The sequence below is a fragment of the Ornithorhynchus anatinus genome, chromosome 14, assembly GCF_004115215.2.
Source record: "Ornithorhynchus anatinus isolate Pmale09 chromosome 14, mOrnAna1.pri.v4, whole genome shotgun sequence".
Taxonomy (NCBI): Eukaryota; Metazoa; Chordata; class Mammalia; order Monotremata; family Ornithorhynchidae; genus Ornithorhynchus; species Ornithorhynchus anatinus.
Genome location: NC_041741.1, coordinates 42,358,337 through 42,378,005, shown reverse-complemented (window position 1 = coordinate 42,378,005; position 19,669 = coordinate 42,358,337). Strand labels below are relative to the sequence as shown.

Below are 19,669 nucleotides of genomic sequence, written 5' to 3'. Positions count from 1 at the left end.
ATGGCATCCAAGTGCTTATTCTGTGCCAGGCACTATACTAAGCACTGGGGTAGCTATAAGATAATCAAGCTGGACACAGTCCAAATCCCACATGAGGCTCGCAGCTTTAATTCCCATTTTACAGGGGATGCAATTGAGGCACGGATAAGTGAAGTGACTTGCCCAAGGCCACAAAGAAGTACCATCCCTGGGATTAGAACCCAGCTCCTCTGGGTCCCAGGTCCATGTTCTTTCCACTGAGGCACACTGCTTCTATTTCTATTACATATTCCCAAGAGCCTAAAACAGTGCTTCCCCCATAGACTGTACGCTTCAAAGAGCATTTCTACGAATGCTATTATATTGTGCATTCCCAAGAGCTTTTTCTCATGCTCTGCACACGGTAAGCGTTCAGTAAATACTTTTGACTGATAGGCACTCAGTAAATTCTTTTAATGATGGTGATAGTGGTGACTGAGCCTGGGATGGTAAGGATGAATGGACTCCATCAGTTGTATTTATCGAGCCCTTACTGCGCGCAGAGCACAGAGCTGGGGAGACTATGATAGAACAGAGATGATAGACACGTTCCCTGCCCACAAGGAGCTTAATGGTGGGAGCGGGAACCAGTGATGAAATCGAGTCAAATGAGTGCACGCTCGGTCTTGTGACCTTCTCCTCGTTCATTCATATTTATTGAGCGCTTGCTGTTTGCAGAGCACTGTACTGAGCACTTGCAATGTACAATTCCTCTGTTTGGGGGCATCCCTGTGTGCCTGACAACCCATGTGTGCATAATAATAATTACGGTCCTTGCTAAGCACTTACTATGTGCCAGGCACTTTTCTAAGCGCTGGGGATGATACGAGTTAAGCAGGTTGGACGTAGTCCCCGTCCCACATGGGGCTCACCCTCTCATCCTCATTTAACAGATAAGTAACTGAGGCACAGAGGAGTTAAGTGAGTTGGCCAAGGTCACACAGCAGACATGTGGCAGAGCCAGGATTAGAATCCAGGTCCTCTGCCTCCCGGGCCCCGGCTCTATCTGCTAAATCACACTGCTCCTATCTGGTCATTGTGTGCAGTAGACTGTACTAAGCACCCGGGAGAGTACAGTACAACAACGTAACAGACACATTCCCTGCCCACAGTGAGCTTCTACGTTATGAGCTTACGATGAGCTTACCGTTTCCTTAAGGCTTGACCCTTCCTTTAGCTTTTTTTGTCCATTTGTGTAAATGTGTTTGTGTGTGTGTGTCTCTGTCCATCTGTGTATGTGTGAATTTTTCTCCTCCCAGCAGTTGCTTAAATATACTACTTTTTGCATGGATTGCCAGGGTCCCAGCGTATGTGCACTTATCTGCCCGATTGTGTGTATTTTGCAATGGAAAATTCATCTCCATTCTTAAGCATTAGATTTTCATAGAGAACGGCATGGGGATTCAATGCCTTTGACTGTGAGCCCCATACGGGACAAGGCCCTGAGCTGATCTGAGTAGTTTGTATCTACCCCAGTGCTTAGGCCAATGCTTGACACATAGTAAGAGCTTAACAGATGCCAGAATAAGAATAATACAGTCAACTTGGTCTGGGAGCAACATGGTATCCATGTCATGGAAGCCTTGTCCATCATGAGCTCACCGTTCTTCCGGATTTCCTCTCCTCAAGCGGTTTGCAGATTTTGTGGTTCTAAAAAGCTGTAAACGGATGGCGGTGAAACCATCTGAAAGAACAGAAAGGTCAAAATGGAAAATGCTTAAGCCCAAGCTTTCTTCACAGACCAGGGCAGAGATCCTTCTGCGTCATAGTAGAGCCTCCTGACAAGAAATTCATCTCAGCGTAGGTTGTCCTGGTGTCTCTCTGAGCTTACAGTTTCTTTAAGGCTTGACTCTTCCTTTAGCTTTTTTTGTCCATTTGTGTAAATGTGTTTGTATGTGTGTGTGTCTCTGTCCATCTGTATGTGTGAATTTTTCTCCTCCCAGCACTTGCTTAAATATAATACTTTTTGCATGGAGTTCACTAGTAGTTTAGCCCAAGTATAAGTGAACAATTTTCCATTAACATTTATGTTGTTTTTCCTTTTCTTCTTTCTGTGCCTGGTTCTAAGGAGTAGTTAATCTTTCTTTCACTGAAACTATGTCCCCACTGTGGGGCCAGGTAGCCAACAGGGCTACTACCAGCAAGCCTGGACTGAAGTGTCACTAGTATCTCTCAATTTCCAGGGACTGCCCCCAAAATTCACTTTTCCATTTTTCATAAAAATTCAGGATCGTTCACCAACTTTGTTTTAATAAAAACCCTAATAGTGATGTTACAAGGTGAGAAGCAGCCTGGCCAAGGTGAGAGAGCATGGGCCTGGGTGTCAGAGGGACCTGGGCTCCAATCCCAGCTGTGCCGCTTGTGTTCTGTGAGAGCTTGGGCAAGTCACTTCATTTCCCTTTGTCACCTATAAAAAAGGGAATAAGACTATGAGCCCCGTGTGGGACAGGGACGGTGTCCAACCTGATAAGCTTCTTTCTACCCCAGTGCTTAGTAAAGTGCCTGGAACTTAGTAAGCATTTAACAAATACCATAAAAAACTTAAAAGCTCCTTGTGGGCAGGGAACGTGTTACGTTACGTTGTTATATTGTACTCTCCCAAGTGCGTAGTACAGTCTACTGCACACAATAAGCACTCAATAAATACGATCGACTAACTGGTAAATTACGTAGTAGTCTTTGTCAGAGCAAGAAAATGTAAAGGTCCTTGAATTTTTTTGCATTTTTGTCCCAGAAAAGATGCAGATTTTTACTTGGCCCAGGCCCTTTCCATTAGGGCCGTGATAGTCAGAGTTTAACACTCCTCCCTTTTTTGCCATGAGGAAAATGAGTACATGATGTCACGTATGTAGCTCGCACAGAACTAGTAGTAATCGATCGTGGTATTTGAGTGCTGCGTGCAGAGCACTGTACTAAGCACTTGGGAGAGCACAGTACAACAGAGTAGGTAGACACACTCCCCGCCTGCCAGTTTACAGTTTGGAGGGAACTCAGTCTTGAAGGTGATAGTAGTAATCATATGTATTAAGCACTTCCTGTGTGTAGAGCACTGTCCTAAGCAATGGGGGAGAATACACAGGTAGGAATTAGACATAGTCCCTGTCCCTCAGTGGGCTCCCAATCTAAGAAGTAAAACTAGTACCTCACTGTCATTTGCTGGGTGTAGGAGACAGGCCTACGTGTCAGAACAGTCTTCACTTCAGAGGAAGAATTCAAAGGAAGCATGGAGCATCCTTGGGTCACTGCCTTTTCCCCTCCCTCTCCCCGCCATCTCCCTTGCACAGCACCATCAGTACCTGAAAAGTGAGGCTTCAGTTGAAACATAGGGTTGGACCACGTTTTCTAGTCAATCAGTAGTATTTTCAAGTGCCCTCTGCGTGCGGGGCATTGTGCTAAGCACTTTACTTCATTGGAAGTCAAATGGACGTGACGGTCCTTTGAGCTTACAGTCTAGAGGGGGACTAAATTTTAGAGCTCGAGGATGGAAAGCGCTCAGAGTTTTCGGATTTTTCTACTGAGAACAAGAGTCTGTTGGTCCCAGTTTTTCTTTTCTCCGGGTGTCTGTCTGAATACGTGTTTCCTCATGAGAACATACGCATGGATTCAAAAATAAAATTAGTAAATAAGTGATGAGGGGAGAGGTTTCTATGCAACAACTTCTGACATCCCCCGAGTGACTCGATAGCAGGAGGAGGTTCATGGATAAGAGGAGTAATATGGCCAGGAGGAGTGAGAGTCAGAGGACCTGGGATCTAATTCCAGCTCCACCACTTGCCTGCTGTGAGACCTTGGACAAGTCTTTTCTGAGCCTCAGTTTCCTCATCTGTAAAATGGGAAATCAGTGCCTGTTCTCCCCCCTACTTAGACCGTGAGCCTCGTGTGGGAGGGGACTGTGTTCAACCTGATTAGCTTGTCTTTACCCCAGTGCTTAGTTCAGTGCTTGACACGTGGCACTTAAAAAATGCTAGAATCATTATTATTATTAGTTTCTGAAGGCTTGCTGAAAATCACATGGTGTTGGGGCTAAGAGAAGGCACACGCGATCACTGGTGACAGGCACGTTTTATGGCTGCATCTGGATCGAGAAGGATATATGCCTGAACAGTCACTCAGTTGTCAGGGTTTGCTCGCTCCCTTCCTTCCATCTTCTCCAGAATCTAATTCCAGGCGAGGGCCTTGCGAGAGATTTGACCGAGCAGTCGATAAGTGCAGGTGACAAATGATTCTGCGGGCTCCACCGCGTCCAATAGGCATCCCGTCCTGTGTTCATGGTCAGCATTGTTAGGATGACAACAAATCTATTTTTAATTCCTCATCCCTCTGCCCCCGCCCTTCTCCCCAAGGTTGAAACCACTCATCTCAAAGGGCAGGGCCGCTCCCCCCCCACCCTGAGAAAATGTCAATTCAGTTGATTCTCTTCCAGGAACGTCCCCGTCAAATTGGCCAGGCTTTCAAGCGAAAGGATGACGCGGGTCACTGGCGGGCCTGCGGAAACCCAACCTGAGATGCGCTCATCAAGCTGAGTCCTTTCTGCCTCTCATATCCCCGCCAGCCACAGAGCTTCTGCAGCTCGAGCTTAGCCGACGAGGTGGTTGATGATAGAGGGGCCGGGTTTCCACGGCCGTTAGCGGTTCTGCCACGCGTGCCCTTACAGAGCGCGCCTTGCCCCGTGAAACAGCTCCGGCTCGGGGGGCCGAGGAGGGGACGGAGGGAGGGGAAGGCTGTCGGCCTTCTCGTGCCATTCTTCGGTGCCCGGGCTAACTTTCCTGCCAGTTCATCGACTGGACGTAAAGAAGCTGAAGATTGATCCTCGCCCACAACCCGTTTTAGGCTCTCGGGATCAGTCTGACGACTTGGTAATGCCAGCAACGGCCAGGAACGCCCAGCCATTCTCTGCTTCACCCAGCCGACCCCCTGAAATTCGGCAGTGACTGAAAATGTACCCCTAAGGGAGCGTGGCAACGAAACAAACTTTCGTCTGAGACCCGTGCTTATGCCCGGCAGTCAACTTGCCATTACATTTTATGCTTTATACGTGAGGTGGATCATCAGTCAGGGTGTTAACCCCGTGTATTTCTATTTAAGAATAAAAAGGATAAATAAGGTCCCCGGCCCTCGTCGGACTCACAGTCTGAAAGGGTAAGATGGGAGCCTAGCATTAGGGCAAAACAGTATGAGAACGCAGATGAACTTCCATAGTGTGGTGATTTCAGCTTGCCAGTCATCTCAGCTCTTCTCAGGGACTTTTTCAGAGCGTTTCCTCTGCTGTGTTCGCAGTGATCCGCGAAGGTCCGGCGGACAGTAGAAGCGGTGTCGCCTAGTGGATAGAGCACGGGCCTGAGAGTCAGGAGGACGAGGGTTCTAATCCCAGCCGCATCCCTCGTCTGCTCTGTCACCTTGGGCAAATCACTTCAATTCTCTGGGCCTCAGTTTCATCATCTGTAAAATGGAGATTCAGACTATGAGCCCCCTGACTTGCTCCCTCTCTTCCTCTCCCCTCCCAGCCCCTCAGCACTTATGGACGTATTTGGAATTTATTTATATTATCGTCTGTCTCCCCGTCTAGGCTGTAAGCCTGTTGTGGGCAGGAAATATGTCAGTTTATTGTTGTAGTGTACTCTGCCAAGAGCTTAGTATGGCATCCTGCACACGTGGCCCTCAGTAAATACCGTCGATTGATGGATTGATGGTGCATCGATGCTGCGTTGTAAGTCTCCCCAAGTGGAAAAGAGCCAGGGCTTGGGAGTCAGAGGTCATGGGTTTGAATCCCGGCTCTGCCACTTGTCAGCTGCGTGACGGTGGGCAAGTCACTTAACTTCTCTGGGCCTCAGTTACCTCATCTGTAGATTGGGGATTAAGACCGTGAGCCTCACGTGGGGCAACCTGATTACCCTGTATCTACCCGGCGCTTAGAACAGCGCTCTGCACATAGTAAGCGCTTAACAAATACCAACATTATTATTCCTTTCCCATGTCTTTGCCTAGCACGGCACAATTAGGAAACAGGTCTCAGTGTGAGCTCTCAGGTGTGTACTTCAGCTACACAGATTCTGGCTGACATGGAGGATTACACAGGGGCAGGTTAGTACTGCTCTTGGTTCTCCCTCCAGCCGATACAGAGGTCTGGAATTGCACGCCTGGTACTGTGTCTGTTCCCCGGAAAAGCCGTCGGCACCTTGAGGGCATAGATTGCGCATATCAACTCCATCGCGTCACACTGTCTTACTCCCCCAAGTGCTAAGTCCAATGCTCTGCGTATAGTAAGTGCTCAGGAAATGGTATTGACCGATCATTTGCCCACCTTGTCTTGGATGGCTTAGTTTCATGCCGAATATCTCCCCGACAGTTGATAGACCCTCCATAAAGGGGCCTGACAACCGTATTCCTGGTCATTAGATTCAAAATAGAACTCAGGGGACAGTGGAAGCGAGGGAATCCGGACCTGGGGGGAGTTCCCGCCACCCCATAAAATTTTTAAAAATCAGGAGAGGGTTTTGGGCAGTACTGGAGAGTTTTTGTTTGCTTTGGAGAAGTAGAGGGAAGGTGTTCAGGGAACCAAGAATGGATACGTGTGTGGGTGTGTGTGTGTTTCAGTGGCACCAAAGAAGGTGCAGTCACAACGCATGGCAGTGAGACGGGAGAAGACACTCAAATGTGAAGACCGAAATCTCATTTTGAACTTGTTTTTGTTGTTAACTCGCTCTGTGACCTTGGGTAAATCATGTAGCCTCTCTGCCGTTTCATTTTCTTCCTTGTAAAAGAGGGATAACAATATTTACTCAGGTACGGTGTTGTGTGTTCTATTGGCAATTCCTCTGCTTCTTTTTGGAAGGAATAGAGACGATTCGGAATCATCCTTGGTAGCGAGGGATGGGAAAACGGGGGTAATTAAAAGCCACAAGTAATCCCTAAACCTCAGTTTTTTCATTGATATCTTCAACCCTCTTCTCCATCGTGACTGCTGGCAGGGATCAAAATGGCTTTTTTAGTGTCCGTTCCCTGTGATCAGTCCACGTGAGCAGAGCAAAGAAGCAAAGACTGGCCCCCAGAAAGGGGATTAGATGCAACCGTCAGGGAAGGGCTACGGAGAAAAACCAGAATTGTGTTGAACGATCATATCAGATGGGCGACCTCGAAATCGCTGAGAGTTGCCCGTTGTTTGCCTTGGAAGGGAAGTTCCCCCTTAGCTTTCTGTGGATCCGTGAACTTCATGACCTCTTCACACCGGAATTCTCTCATTTCTTGTTTTAAAATCCAACAATGTATTTCGAATCCAGAGGAATGTTCCCTGTGAAGGCGTAATCTCCAGGAGGAGCAGGAGGTGAAATCCAGGGCCAAAGTGTGTGGCAGCTAATTATTCTTTTTTCCCATCCAGCTGCCATTCAAAACAACACTGTGTATACATATGAATATATATATATATTTTTTTTTCCCAAATGAACTTTGGTCAAAAACATTATAGCCCCTTGGCCTCAAACAGATCGAACGAGCTTTTCGTGGAGCAGTGGAACACGAGGAATGTTTGCAGCTCATGCGGGGGATGCTGGGCTCCTTAAACTTCGTGTTTCTGGCGTGGGGAGTAATCGCTATAAGTGGGTCAGGAAGGATTTCCTGAGACCAAGGGCCTTGGTTGAATGATAGCCCTCTCCTTCCCCATCCCCCCCACGGGAAGTCTATACCTATAATTCACCTGCCTGCCGTAGCCTCCAAACCATCCTCCTTCTCAGCAGAGGGTTCCCCTTGCCACTCCTCTGTGCGTAGTTTTCATGTCTCGATATCTCCTCTGAGGTAGCAGTGTGGCTGAGTGGGAAGAGCACGGGCCTGGGAGTCAGATGACCCGGGTTCTAATCCTGACTCCACCAAATGTCTGCTGCGGAACCTTGGACAAGTCACTTAGTTTCACCGTGGCTCAGTTCCCTCATCTAGAAAATGGGGATTCGATATCTGGTCTCCTTCGTACTTAGACGCCGCACCCCCGTGTGGGATCTGATTATCGTGTAGCTACCCCAGTGCTTAGTACAGTGCTTGGCACTTAGCGCTTAACTGTTCTCCCTCTGACTTAGACCGAGTCCCAGTTGGGACAGGAACTGTGTCCAACTTGATCAATTTGTATCTAACCCCAGCATTTGGAACGGTTCTTGGGACATAGCGCTCAGTAAATAAAATGATAATAAGCACTTTACAAATACCACAATTATCATGAATTATCATTTCTACCTAGTGGTTAAGGAAAAAGTCCGGTAGCCCCATCTCCTCTCTGCCTAGGATTGTTGACAGTGAAATCCGTCTTGACGGTGTCACTTGACAGTGACAGGGAAATGACGGTGAAATCGGTGCATGGTGCAGGAGTGGAATTGCCATCAGTCAATCAAGGTTATTTATTGAGCCCTTCCTGTGTGAAGAGCACTGTACTAAGTGCTTGGGAGAGGACAATACAATAGAGTTGGTAGAAACTATCCCTGCCCTCAAGAAGAAGCAGAGTGGCCTAGTGGAAAGATCACAGGCCTAGGAGTCGGAGGATCTGGGTTCTAATCCCGGCTCTGCCACTTGTCTGCTGTGTGACTTGGGGCAAGTCACTTCACTTCTCTGTGCCTCAGCTTCCTCATCTGTAAAATGGAGATTAAGGCCGTGAGCCCCATTTGGGACGTGGACTGTGTCCAACCTGATCACCCTGAGTCTTCCCCAGTGCATAGTAGAGTGCCTGGCACTCTAAACCCTAAATACACTAAAAAGGGAAAATAAGGAGTTTACAATTGTCCACATCTGGTCGGGGCAAGATGTCAAAGCCAAACTGTGGGCCCATTTTTCGAAAGACATCAGAACACCCGTCATTTTCATTGTCAGTCAGTCATTCTGTTCTATTTAGTTGCCATTGTTTTTACGAGATGTTCTTCCCCTCGACTCTATTTATTGCCATCGTTCTCATCTGTCCGTCTCCCCCGATTAGACCGTCAGCCCGTCAAACGGCAGGGACCGTCTCTATCTGTTGCCGACTGGTTCGTTCCAAGCGCTTAGTACAGTGCTCTGCACATAGTAAGCGCTCAATAAATACTATTGAATGAATATTTATTACGTGCTGTGTGCAGAGAACTGTAATAAGCACTTGGGTGAGTATAATAGAACAATAAACGGACACATTCCTTGCCCTTTTCACTTACCAACTTCTCCAAAACTGATCATTCTGAGAGAATCCCTTGGGTCTCCCCCTCATTTCCTAGGCAGGGTTTAATGGTCCAGAGAGATCTGTGATGGAGCCATTTCCCCACTCTCTAAATCTCTGTGTGGTCAGATCTCCAATATTTGCCATAATTAATTAAACTGAAGTGACACAGAGAAAGCTAGGTAGCGAAAGGTCAGAGCCATGTGATGGAAACACTGCCAATTAATTAGGTTGAATTAGCCCGCTGAATCTGCTCCTCCACGATAAATACAGATGAGATTGTGTTGATCTCTCATTTGAATGAAATAAGGCCATCACCTCTCAATCTGAGCAAATGAATATGGATATGAAGCCCTCGTGTCAAAGTGCAGATGTAATTACATTGATCAGAGGGGTGGAGCTGCAGTGTTGATCCAATCAGGGACTGAAATATAGTGCCGGATCAATCAATCATTGCTCTTTGTGAGCACCGAGTTGTGCAGAGCGCTGTACTGCACGCTTATTGATCAATCAGCCAGTGGTGTTGATTGAGCACTTACTGTGTAGCGCATTATGCTAAGGGCTTGGGAGAATACGGTTTAGCTTGTTGTGGGCACGGACTATGTCTCTTTGTTATATTATAATAATAATGGTATTTGTTAAGTGCTTACTATGTGCCAGGCACTGTACTAAGCGCTGGGGTGACTACAAACAGTTGGGATTGGACAGAGTCCCCGTCCCACATGTCCCAATCCCCATTTGACAGATGATTTATACAGCAGACAAGTGTAGAGTCAGGATTTTTTTTTTTTTTGGGTATTTGTTAAGTGCTCACTATGTGCCGAGCACTGTTCTAAGCACCGGAGTAGATACAGGGTAATCAGGTTGTCTCACTTGAGGCTCACAGTTAATCCCCATTTTCCAGATGAGGTAACTGAGGCACAGAGAAGAGAAGTGACTTGCCCACAGTCACACAGCTGACAAGTGGCAGATCCGGGATTCGAACCCATGACCTCTGACTCCAAAGCCCATGCTCTTTCCACTGAGCCACCCATTACCTTGCGACTCCCAGGCCCGTGCTCTATCCGAAGCTTGTTATGGGTGGGGAATGTGTCTGTTGTTGTATTGCACTCTCCCAAGCGCTTAGTGCAGTGCTCTGCACACAGTAAGTGCTCCACAAGTCCTCTCCCAAGTGCTTAGTACAGTGCTCCGCACAAAGTAAAAGGGGGTTAAGACTGTGAGACCTATGTGGGACAGGGATTGTGTCCAACCTGATGATATTGTATCTACCCCAGCACGTAGTAAAGTGCCGGGCACATCTTAAGTGCTTAAATTCCATAAAATACAAAAGAAGGGGGAGGTGGGTAGCTTCGCTAGGGCTCAAGAATTGAGTTCCGTACGTGGGGAAGCCCGAGACGGCTTTGCTCCAAAAACCCAAAATTCTAAAAGGGCGAGGGAGGAGGAAGAACTTCCAGGTGAAGAAACGTAGACGTGCAGGTCCCAGCGCGGGGTGGGGAGGGAGGGACAGGAGAGATGGGGGAAAGAAAAAAAAAATCATGGAGTCAGCATCCAGAAGAGGCTGAGGGAATGTTCCTATCTCCTTTTTTAAATAGCAAACAAAAAATGGATGGCATTTACACTAGTCAGGGACCACAGGACGAGAACTGATGATTGCAGACAAGGTTGATGGATTCAAAGACAGGTTTCGAGATAGAACGAATCGGACAGTTCCTTGGCCCAACATTTGTCAGAAATGCCTTGCCAGGAATGGATGTTGGAAAATCGCTTACGGTGAGTGATTTGCTCTGACGGTATTTGCCAGAACAGGAGTTTTACCTCTCTTCCCCTGGCCCTGCGGGACCATGTTCTCCGCCTGTGAATGTGCTGTGTCTGGATGGGCAGGATTCCCAGAGCCGCCAGCCCATTTACTTTTTGCCCCCGCTGGAGAGTTGATCCCGAAGAAGTGAGAAAACCTATCTATTCTCACACCCTTAACTGTTGTCTAATGATCTTTTTAGATCCCTTGGCTCATCAGGTCTTTTTAACTTCAAGGGGTCGCATCTTCTCTGTGGACCCCAGGGGCCTGATGATGATAATATTTGCGAAGCACTTGCTGTATGCCAAACACTGTGCATGCTGGGGTATGTCCTGAATGGTAGACGCAAGATTGCGGCCCACAGAAGGCAGAAGAGGTATCGAATCCCCATTTGACGGATGGAGGAACTGAGGCCCAGAGAAGTTGTGACTTGCTCAGGGTCAACCAGCAAGCAAGTAATAAGAATTATGGTATTTGTTAAGCGCTTACTATGTCTCAAGCGCTGTTCCAAGTGCTGGGGTAGATACAAGGTAGTCAGGTTGTCCCACCTGGGGTTCCCAGTCTTAATCCCCATTTTACAGACGAGGTAACTGAGGCCCAGAGAAGTGAAGTGGCTTGTCCAAAGTCACACAGCTGACAGGCAGTGGAGCCAGGATTAGAACCCAGATCCTCTGCCTCCCAAACCCACGCTCTTTCCATTAGGCCTCCTAATGCTCCTCATGCTGCCTAGCGCAAGGTTCAGGAAATACTGTTGAGGATGAGAACGGTGAGCTTGGAACCTGCATAAAAGTAGTTCCTCCCTGAGACCCTTTGCATCCCTGGGCTCCTGCAGGGTGTCTCGCAGCGTTGGAGAAATTTGCTTTGGCTGAGGGCTTCACCTCAGAACACGACTTCCCGTCTAGATTCATAAAAGGCTGAGAAGATTATGCTCTTCAAACATCATCCCACCAGCTTCCCAGGGCCAGAACTAAAATGTTCTCGCAGTAAATGTTCCTATCGTTGCACTTTAAACCCAGGATATTTGTGACGCGAATACATTCTGTAATCACCCATCTGGGTATCCGTTGCAATGATCTGCATAGTCAGATACAGGCTACTTGCGTTTGCCAATTAATTTTCCTTGTTCATTTAAAAATATCACAATGTTTTAATTATGTTCAGTTCACTGTACATCGTACCTTTCTGTTCTCAGCGCACGGCGTTATTTATACTGGTGAAAAGACACTTCAGATCAAATTGCGTGATCTGTACTTGCACATCTATAAGGTGGATTTTGATATAAAGCTGCTAATTAACAGGCCTGGTTATGCCCTGAATTTGAAATTTGAGCCAACTTTAACATTTAAAAGCATTTGCAGGGTTTCTCACAGTTACGCTGCTTGTATTTTGTGATTGGAGGAAGTCTGATGTATAGAATCCCTAAGTCAGGAGACAAATAATAATTATGCTCTTTATTAAGTGCTTACTCTGTGCTAGGAGCTGTACTAAGCGAAGTGTGTAAATCTGTATGGGAGGGGGGGCGGTGTGGGTGTGTGTGTGTTTGTCTATGGTGTGTTTTTAACCAGGTCACAGAGTTTACACACGGTGAATTGATTAATAATGTTGGTATTTGTTAAGCGCCTACTATGTGCAGAGCACTGTTCTAAGCGCTGGGGTAGATACAGGGTAATCAGGTCGTCCCACGTGAGGCTCACAGTTAATCCCCATTTTACAGATGAGGCCACCGAGGCACAGAGAAGTGAAGTGACTTGCCCACAGTCACACAGCTGACAGGTGGCAGAGCTGGGATTACTGATTACCTGAATCCTACCCTCAAAGCACTTGCTGATTCCCAAGTTGGAATTTAGAAGGATAAGAGTGGAATTAGTTTGTTTTTTAATGGTATTCGTTAAGCGTTTGCTATGTACCAAGCAGCGTTCTGAGCGCTGGGATAGATACAGGTTTATCATGTTGGACAGAGCCTCTATACCACATGGGGCTCCCAGTTTCGTTGGAGAGAGTAGGATTTAATCCCTGTTTCACAGATGAGGGACACGAGGCTTTGAGGAGCGGTGACTTGCCCGAGATCCAACAGCAGACAGGTGGCAGAGCTGGGAGTAGAGCCCAGGTGCTCTGACTCCCAGGCCTCTGCTCTTTCCAGTGACCCCTTTCTCACGCTTGCTTCTCATGCTGCCATTCTCAGTAGCGAGTTGTAATACTGAGCCATAAACTCCAGTGGGATGGAATGTAGAATGTATCCCCATTTAATTCTGAGCGTCTTTTAATACAAGACGCAAAGCAAGATATAGCTGGGCTTGGGCACACCTTCCAGGCTGTAAGAAGTCGTCTAAAATTATTCCCCCTACTGATTTTGGAATAATTCATTCATTCAATAGTATTTAATAATAATGTCGGTATTTGTTAAGCGCTTACTCTGTGCAGAGCACTGTTGTAAGCGCTGCGGTAGACACAGGGTAATCAGGTTGTCCCACGTGAGGCTCACAGTTAGTCCCCATTTTACAGATGAGATAACTGAGGCACAGAGAAGTGAAGTGATCTGCCCACAGTCACACAGCTGACAGGTGGCAGAGCCGGGAGTCGAACCCGCGACCTCTGACTCCGAAGCCCAGGCTCTTTTCCGCTGAGCCACGCTTACTATGTGCAGAGCACTGTACTAAGCGCTTGGAATGTTCAATTTGGCAACAGATAGAGGCAATCCCTGCCCAATGACGGGCTTACAGTCTAATCGAATAATAATAATTATGGTATTTATTACGTGCTTGTTATGTGCCAAGCACCTTTCTAAGCACTGAGGTAAATACAAGGTAATCAGGTTGTCCCACGTGGGGCTCCCAGTTTTAATCCCCATTTTACAGATGAGGTACCTGAGGCACAGAGAGGTTAAGTGACTTGTCCGAAGTCACACAGCTGAAAAGTGGCAGAGCCAGGATTAGAACCCATGACCTCTGACTCCCAAGCCCGGGCTCTTTCCACCGAGCCACGCTGCTTCAATATAGGAATGCAATATACTGTGCGACACCTTGTCCCTTCTCTTTTTTTTTTTTTTGCCTCTTTGCCTTCCTGTCCTCCTATCTCACTCTTCAGTACACGAATAGCCATTGCCTCAGATTCCCAGTATGTTTAGTACAGCTAGGCATTCTGGAAGGATGGGAAATGTAGATTTACATTTGATCATCATCACTGGGATTTCAGAAAAGCACTGCTTCGTAGAGTTTGATTTAGAATGATGGAGCAGGTGAGGCTTAATCCAGGCCCCTACTGTCCTAGATAGAGAAGCAACAAGTTCTGAAGACTAGTCCAGGGAAAGAGAATCCATAAACTCCGCCACTGACCTTTTTCAGTATCCAAGTTAAGCGCTCAAATCTGCATCCTCCCCTCCAACTTCCCTCTCTTTGTCCCCAAGATGGAGACAGGGAGCTGCCAACCAATGCTTCCTTGGAAGCGTTAATCGGGACTGTAAGATCGCTGTGGGCAGGGAATGTGTCTGTTACACTGTAAGATTGTACCCTCCCAAGCGCTTATTCCGGTCCCCTGCACACAGTAAGTGCTCAGAGAAGCAGCGTGGCTCAGTGGAAAGAGCAGGGGCTTAGGAGTCAGAGGTCATGGGTTCGAATTCCCGCTCCGCCGCTTGTCAGCTGTGTGACTTTGGGCGAGTCGCTTCACTTCTCTGTGCCTCAGTCGGCTCATCTGGAAAATGGGGATTAAGACTGGGAGCCCCGCGTGGGACCCGACTACCCTGTATCTACCCCAGCGCTTAGAACAGTGCTTGGCACATACCAACATCATTATTATTATCATCAATAAATGCGACTGATTGAAGGTGGTTTAGGTCACTTCTCACTGTGATCTTCAGGCAAGCTGAGCCAGAGTTTGGACTTTTCTCAGCAGTATAATTAGAGGGAAAGCTTTTGCTCGTCAGATTAGAGAAGGAGCTCCCTAACTGCCTACCCCAGACTGATCAAAGCAGCCCTGCTCGGACAGTAAGAGGGCTTAGACACATCATCGTCTCTCAGTGGTATTTATTGAGCGCTTACTTTGTGTAGAGGATTGAACAGGGTGCTTGGGCAAGTGTAATGCATCACAACTTGCATTACGCGATCCCTGCTTACAGTCTGGATGGGGGAGACAGACATTATTATAAGTAAATAATTTATAATACAGAATTTATGGCTGTGTATCCTGATCTTTGTAGATTCTTCCTTCCCCAGGATGGAGGTATCTTCCTCTCCACCTCCTCCTCTCCCTTCTGTCTAAAGGGAATCACCAGTCAAGATTGTCCCGGTGTCTGTTACAGCTTTTTGTTCTAGGTTTTCTGATTTTATCTTGACAGATTTTGGCCATTTTCAGATGGCATTTGCTACTATGTGTCAGTCACTGTACTAAGCACCGGGGTAGATACGGGCTAATCGGGTTAGTCACAGTGCATGTCCCACATGTTACTCACAGTCTTAATCCCCATTTGACAGATGAGGTAACAGGTACGGAGAAGTTGTGACTTTCCCAAAGTCACCCAGCAGACATCTCCCAAAGCCAGGATTAGAACCCAGGTCCTTCTGACTCCCACATCTTCGAAAGCCCAGATGGTTTGGTGTGATGATCTATCCTTGGCTGGGAGCAGAGAGCGAGGGGCAGCCCAATGGATAACTGACCAGTCACCAAGGGGGTTAATGACAGCCCCAGAACGGGGTGAAAGAGAGGAGAATTTAACAGTATTTAATCCCTGGATCCTGGCCGTGTCCCGATTTCACTGGGTGTTTTTGGAAGAGAAAGGCAGCTCGGGTAACCTTCCTTTCTCCCCCACCTTCTATCCCACAGGCTGAGAGTAAATGTTGGAAGGAGCCAGCTGTAAGCACGCGCAGGCTCGGGTGGAACAATATTGGGAAAGTTACAAGAACATATTGTGTAGAGGCCCTGGTAGGACTGGCAGCTTTGCTCTTGTTACAGAAGTGATAAGGTTTTCTGCTTCTCTTGGTCTGAGCCCCTCAGCTGGGATCTACCATTTGGTGTCCAGATGGTAGCCATGGAAAGGCTCTTGTTCCAAGCATTGGGAAAGCACCAATAGACATAAAAACAAATGTGTTTCTGCACGCAGGGTTTCATCGGCATGGAAAACCCAAGTCTGTCTCAATCGGAGAAACAAAATAGGCCATAAACCATGGGAGCATTGACAGATACGTGTCCTTTTGCTAACTGAATGCCTCTTTCAGCTGGTCCAGGTCAGATTTTCAAATTTCTCTCCTGCATCTCCTCTTAATAACTGTGGTTTTTGTTAAGCGTTTACTGTGTGCCAGGCACTGTAGTAAGCACTGGGTTGGATAGAAACCCAACTTAAAGGTAGAATGACTCGCCCAAGACGGCCAGTAGGGCAGGGGTAATTTGCTAGTGGAAAATTCCATCTCTGACCCAATTCGGCCGAGGGCAAGTCCGAGCATTTAAGTTTCATGCTAACGCCGGGATTTTTCCCAATGTAGACGAGACTCGCATCTTTTGGAGCCATTTTCCACTAGTCTGGCCTGTCTCTTCCATCCCAAGGCCCCTGATGTCAGCAGTCCGCTTGGTTGACAGAAATAGTTTGGGGCTTTTCCAGCTTTGAGCCTGGCGCCCCACCCAGTTGTTATCTTGCAGGAAACCAAGCAGGCTGACGGAAGATTGAAAGTCAGGTCAATCAGAAAGCTCAGGAGAATTCAGTCTAATCTTTCCAAAGAGCCTGCCTGAATGATCACCATCTAATGCATTTCAGCCCTTCCACCACCCCCCAGACATGAACCGACTCAGAACCTAGAAAATCTGTGAAGAAACATGTCTGCTTCAGAGTTTTTCAACTTAATGTAAGTTTTGCCCCATGATGATTCTGCCAATTCCCCACGCCCAGGGAATGGGTCCTTTTATTGTTTTATTGTACTCTCCCAAGCGCTAAGTACAGTGTTCTGCACACAGTAAATGCTCAGTAAATATGATTTGAATGAAGGAATGAATGCCAATCAGAGGTAGGAGAACTGGGATGGTACCCCCAGTTTAGTGAGGGAACCGACTACATTTTTTTCCTTGGTGCATATACCAGAGCTCACTTTCATTTTGCCATGATTTTTTAGATCCATGAATTACTATTCTAGGACTGGAAAAAACGGGTCCTGTTGATCGTAATCCCGTAAAGCAAATAAATGTGTTCACTCTTGCTCGTCTCTTTCAGTATGACTCACAAACTAAGATACCTTGGTGTAAATGGCCAAATCGTTCTCTAATTTTTTTTGAAAAAAGCACGGGGATTGGCTTGGGGAAGGCTTGAATCACTGGGCCCCAGGTCACAGGATGGAGAGCCGAAGCCCTGCCTCCCTAGGAGGCTTGCGTGTTCGTTAAAATGTGTGTGCTGGTGAGGAGGTTTCACAGAGACATTCAGTTGTGTGCTTATAGGTTGAACCCATTACCCTGCCAGCCATCTTACAGTGGGTGTTGCTCGTGACTTGGGCCTGGGCTAGAAGCACAGAGGCCTCAGCCCAAATCGTCCCTGCAGCTGGAAATAAAACTCAGCACCTGCCCTGCCGGTAGGAAGGAATTTCCTCCTCCTGCCCTATAAGTCTCTTGCCCTTTGTGAGAAGCAGCGTGGCTCAGTGGAAAGAGCACGGGCTTGGTTGTCAGAGGTCACGGGTTCTGATCCTGGCTCTGCCGCTAGTCAGCTGTGTGACTTAACAAGTCACAAGTCACTTACCTTCTCTGGGCCTCAGTTACCTCATCTGTCAAATGGGGATTAAAACTGTGAGCCCCACGTGGGACAACCTGATCACCTTGTATCCCCCCAGCGCTTAGAACAGTGCTTTGCACATAGTAAGCGCTTAACAAATACCACAGTTTATTTATTTATTCATTTATTTATTCATTCATTCATTATTTATTTATTTATTGTTCTCTTTCCTGGTAATTGTTAAGCATTTATTCTATGTTAGGCATTGTACTAAGCGCTGGGGTAGATATAAGACAATCGGGTCAGACCCGGTTCCTTTCCCACATGGAGCTCCCAGTCTTAGATCCTCATATGGAGAGGGTAACTGAGGCATAGTGAAGAGCAGACCCTGGCTCTACCCATTAGGCCACACTGCTTCAAGAGGCCTTCCCAAACTGAGCTCCCCTTCTCCCTCTACCGCCCCCCTTCACCGCTCGGCAGCGAAACCCTCTTTTCCCCCCATCTCCCTCCGCTCCTCCCCCTCTCCCTTCCCATCCCCTCAGCACCGTACTCGTCTCCTCAACAGTGTATATTTTCATTACCCTATTTATTTTGTTAATGAGATGTACATCGGAAGCAGCGTGGCTCACTGGAAAGAGCACGGGCTTTGGAGTCAGGGGTCATGGGTGCGAACCCCAGCTCAGCCACTTGCCAGCTGTGTGACCTTGGGCAAGTCACTTCACTTCTCGGTGCCTCAGTTCCCTCATCTGTAAAATGGGGATTAAGACCGTGAGCCCCACGTGGGACAACCCGATTCCCCTGTGTCTACCCCAGCGCTTAGAACGGTGCTCGGCAATACCAACATTATTATTATTATTTAGTTGCTATTGTTTTAATGAGATGTCCATCCCCTGGATTCTATTTATTGCTATTGTTCTCGTCTGTCCGTCTCCCCCGATTAGACCGTAAGCCCGTCAGAGGGCAGGGACCGTCTCTATCTGTTACCGATTTGTCCATTCCGAGCACTTAGTACAGTGCTCTGCACATAGTAAGCGCTCAATAAATACTACTGAATGAACGAATGCTTCTCTGCGGTGATCTCGGACGCTATGCTGAGGGTGACTTCAAATCCAGTGTTGCCAGCCAGGCCCTTACGCAGGAGCAGCCTAAACCACAGATCGTACCGATTACGGCAGCATCATCCCCATCCTGGAAAGCCTTGATTTTGACTGCTGTAGCTAATAACAGAGTCTTTGCAGAATCCCTTAGAATGACGGCTTATCTCTGTTATGACATTCCTTTCATAAAGGAGGAGGAGAAACTTGCTCCTGAGTTCATCTCTTCTCACAAGAGAAGATAAATGTCATAACAAAGATCAGCCCTCCTGTATTCTCAGTGTGCTGCTATTTGCATTTCTCCCTCACTTGTTCTTTGGGGTTGAAGTGATTTAATGACAGGTGCAGAGAAGGCAGAGTGTTGGCAACGTGTGGGGAGAATGGAAGACTCAATCTCTGAGAAAACTATTAATAACTCATGAGTTGCTGGATCCTCAGTGAAATTACCCAGGTGTGCGTGAAGCTGGGAGAAGAAAGGACACGGCTTGCCTAAATGTGTTCACTTTGTACAGGTTATGATGCATATTTTTAATTCGAGAAAGGTAGGTCATTTTACTTTAGAGCGGTGTTAAAAAAAATTATATTTCTGGATTTTGAGTTTATTTCTGCTGAATGGGTGGCTTGATTAGGATCAGAAAGCATATGCAAAGCAGAACTCTCACCCCACCCTGCTGAAATCTCCCCAGTGCTGTACAATCAGGAAACACATTCTTGCCGTCATTATTGCTTCAGAGGGAAAGTGTGCTTTACATATGCAAATGCCATTCAAAAGTTTAACTTAATAATTATCAGCTGGAGACTCAATTGAGCAGCTGAAATAAATCGTCAGGGGGGAGCCTGCAAGTTATTAACCATTTCTGGGCCCTGGGCAGTTTTCTTCAGCCAATATCCCGGAGCCCCAGGGCGTTGGAGAACAATGCACG

At 47.2% G+C, this 19,669-nt stretch overlaps 1 protein-coding gene across 7 annotated transcripts in view; it reads left to right on the top strand.

Annotated features, from left to right (window-relative positions):
• Window positions 1-19,669, top strand: part of LARGE1 (LARGE xylosyl- and glucuronyltransferase 1) — a 349,906-nt gene that overhangs the window by 138,281 nt on the left and 191,956 nt on the right. The window contains exons 2-3 of one of the 7 annotated variants that reach the window (XM_029078658.1): window positions 16,066-16,189; window positions 16,714-16,801. The exons of 5 other annotated variants lie outside the window; for them this stretch is intronic. Coding sequence is in view for 1 of the 2 variants with exons in the window: in XM_029078657.1 (XP_028934490.1) it covers window positions 16,168-16,189 (22 nt within the window). In the remaining variant the exon portion in view is untranslated. The remainder of the gene's footprint in view (window positions 1-16,065; window positions 16,190-16,713; window positions 16,802-19,669) is intronic. One more of the 7 variants, XM_029078657.1, reaches the window with a different exon arrangement.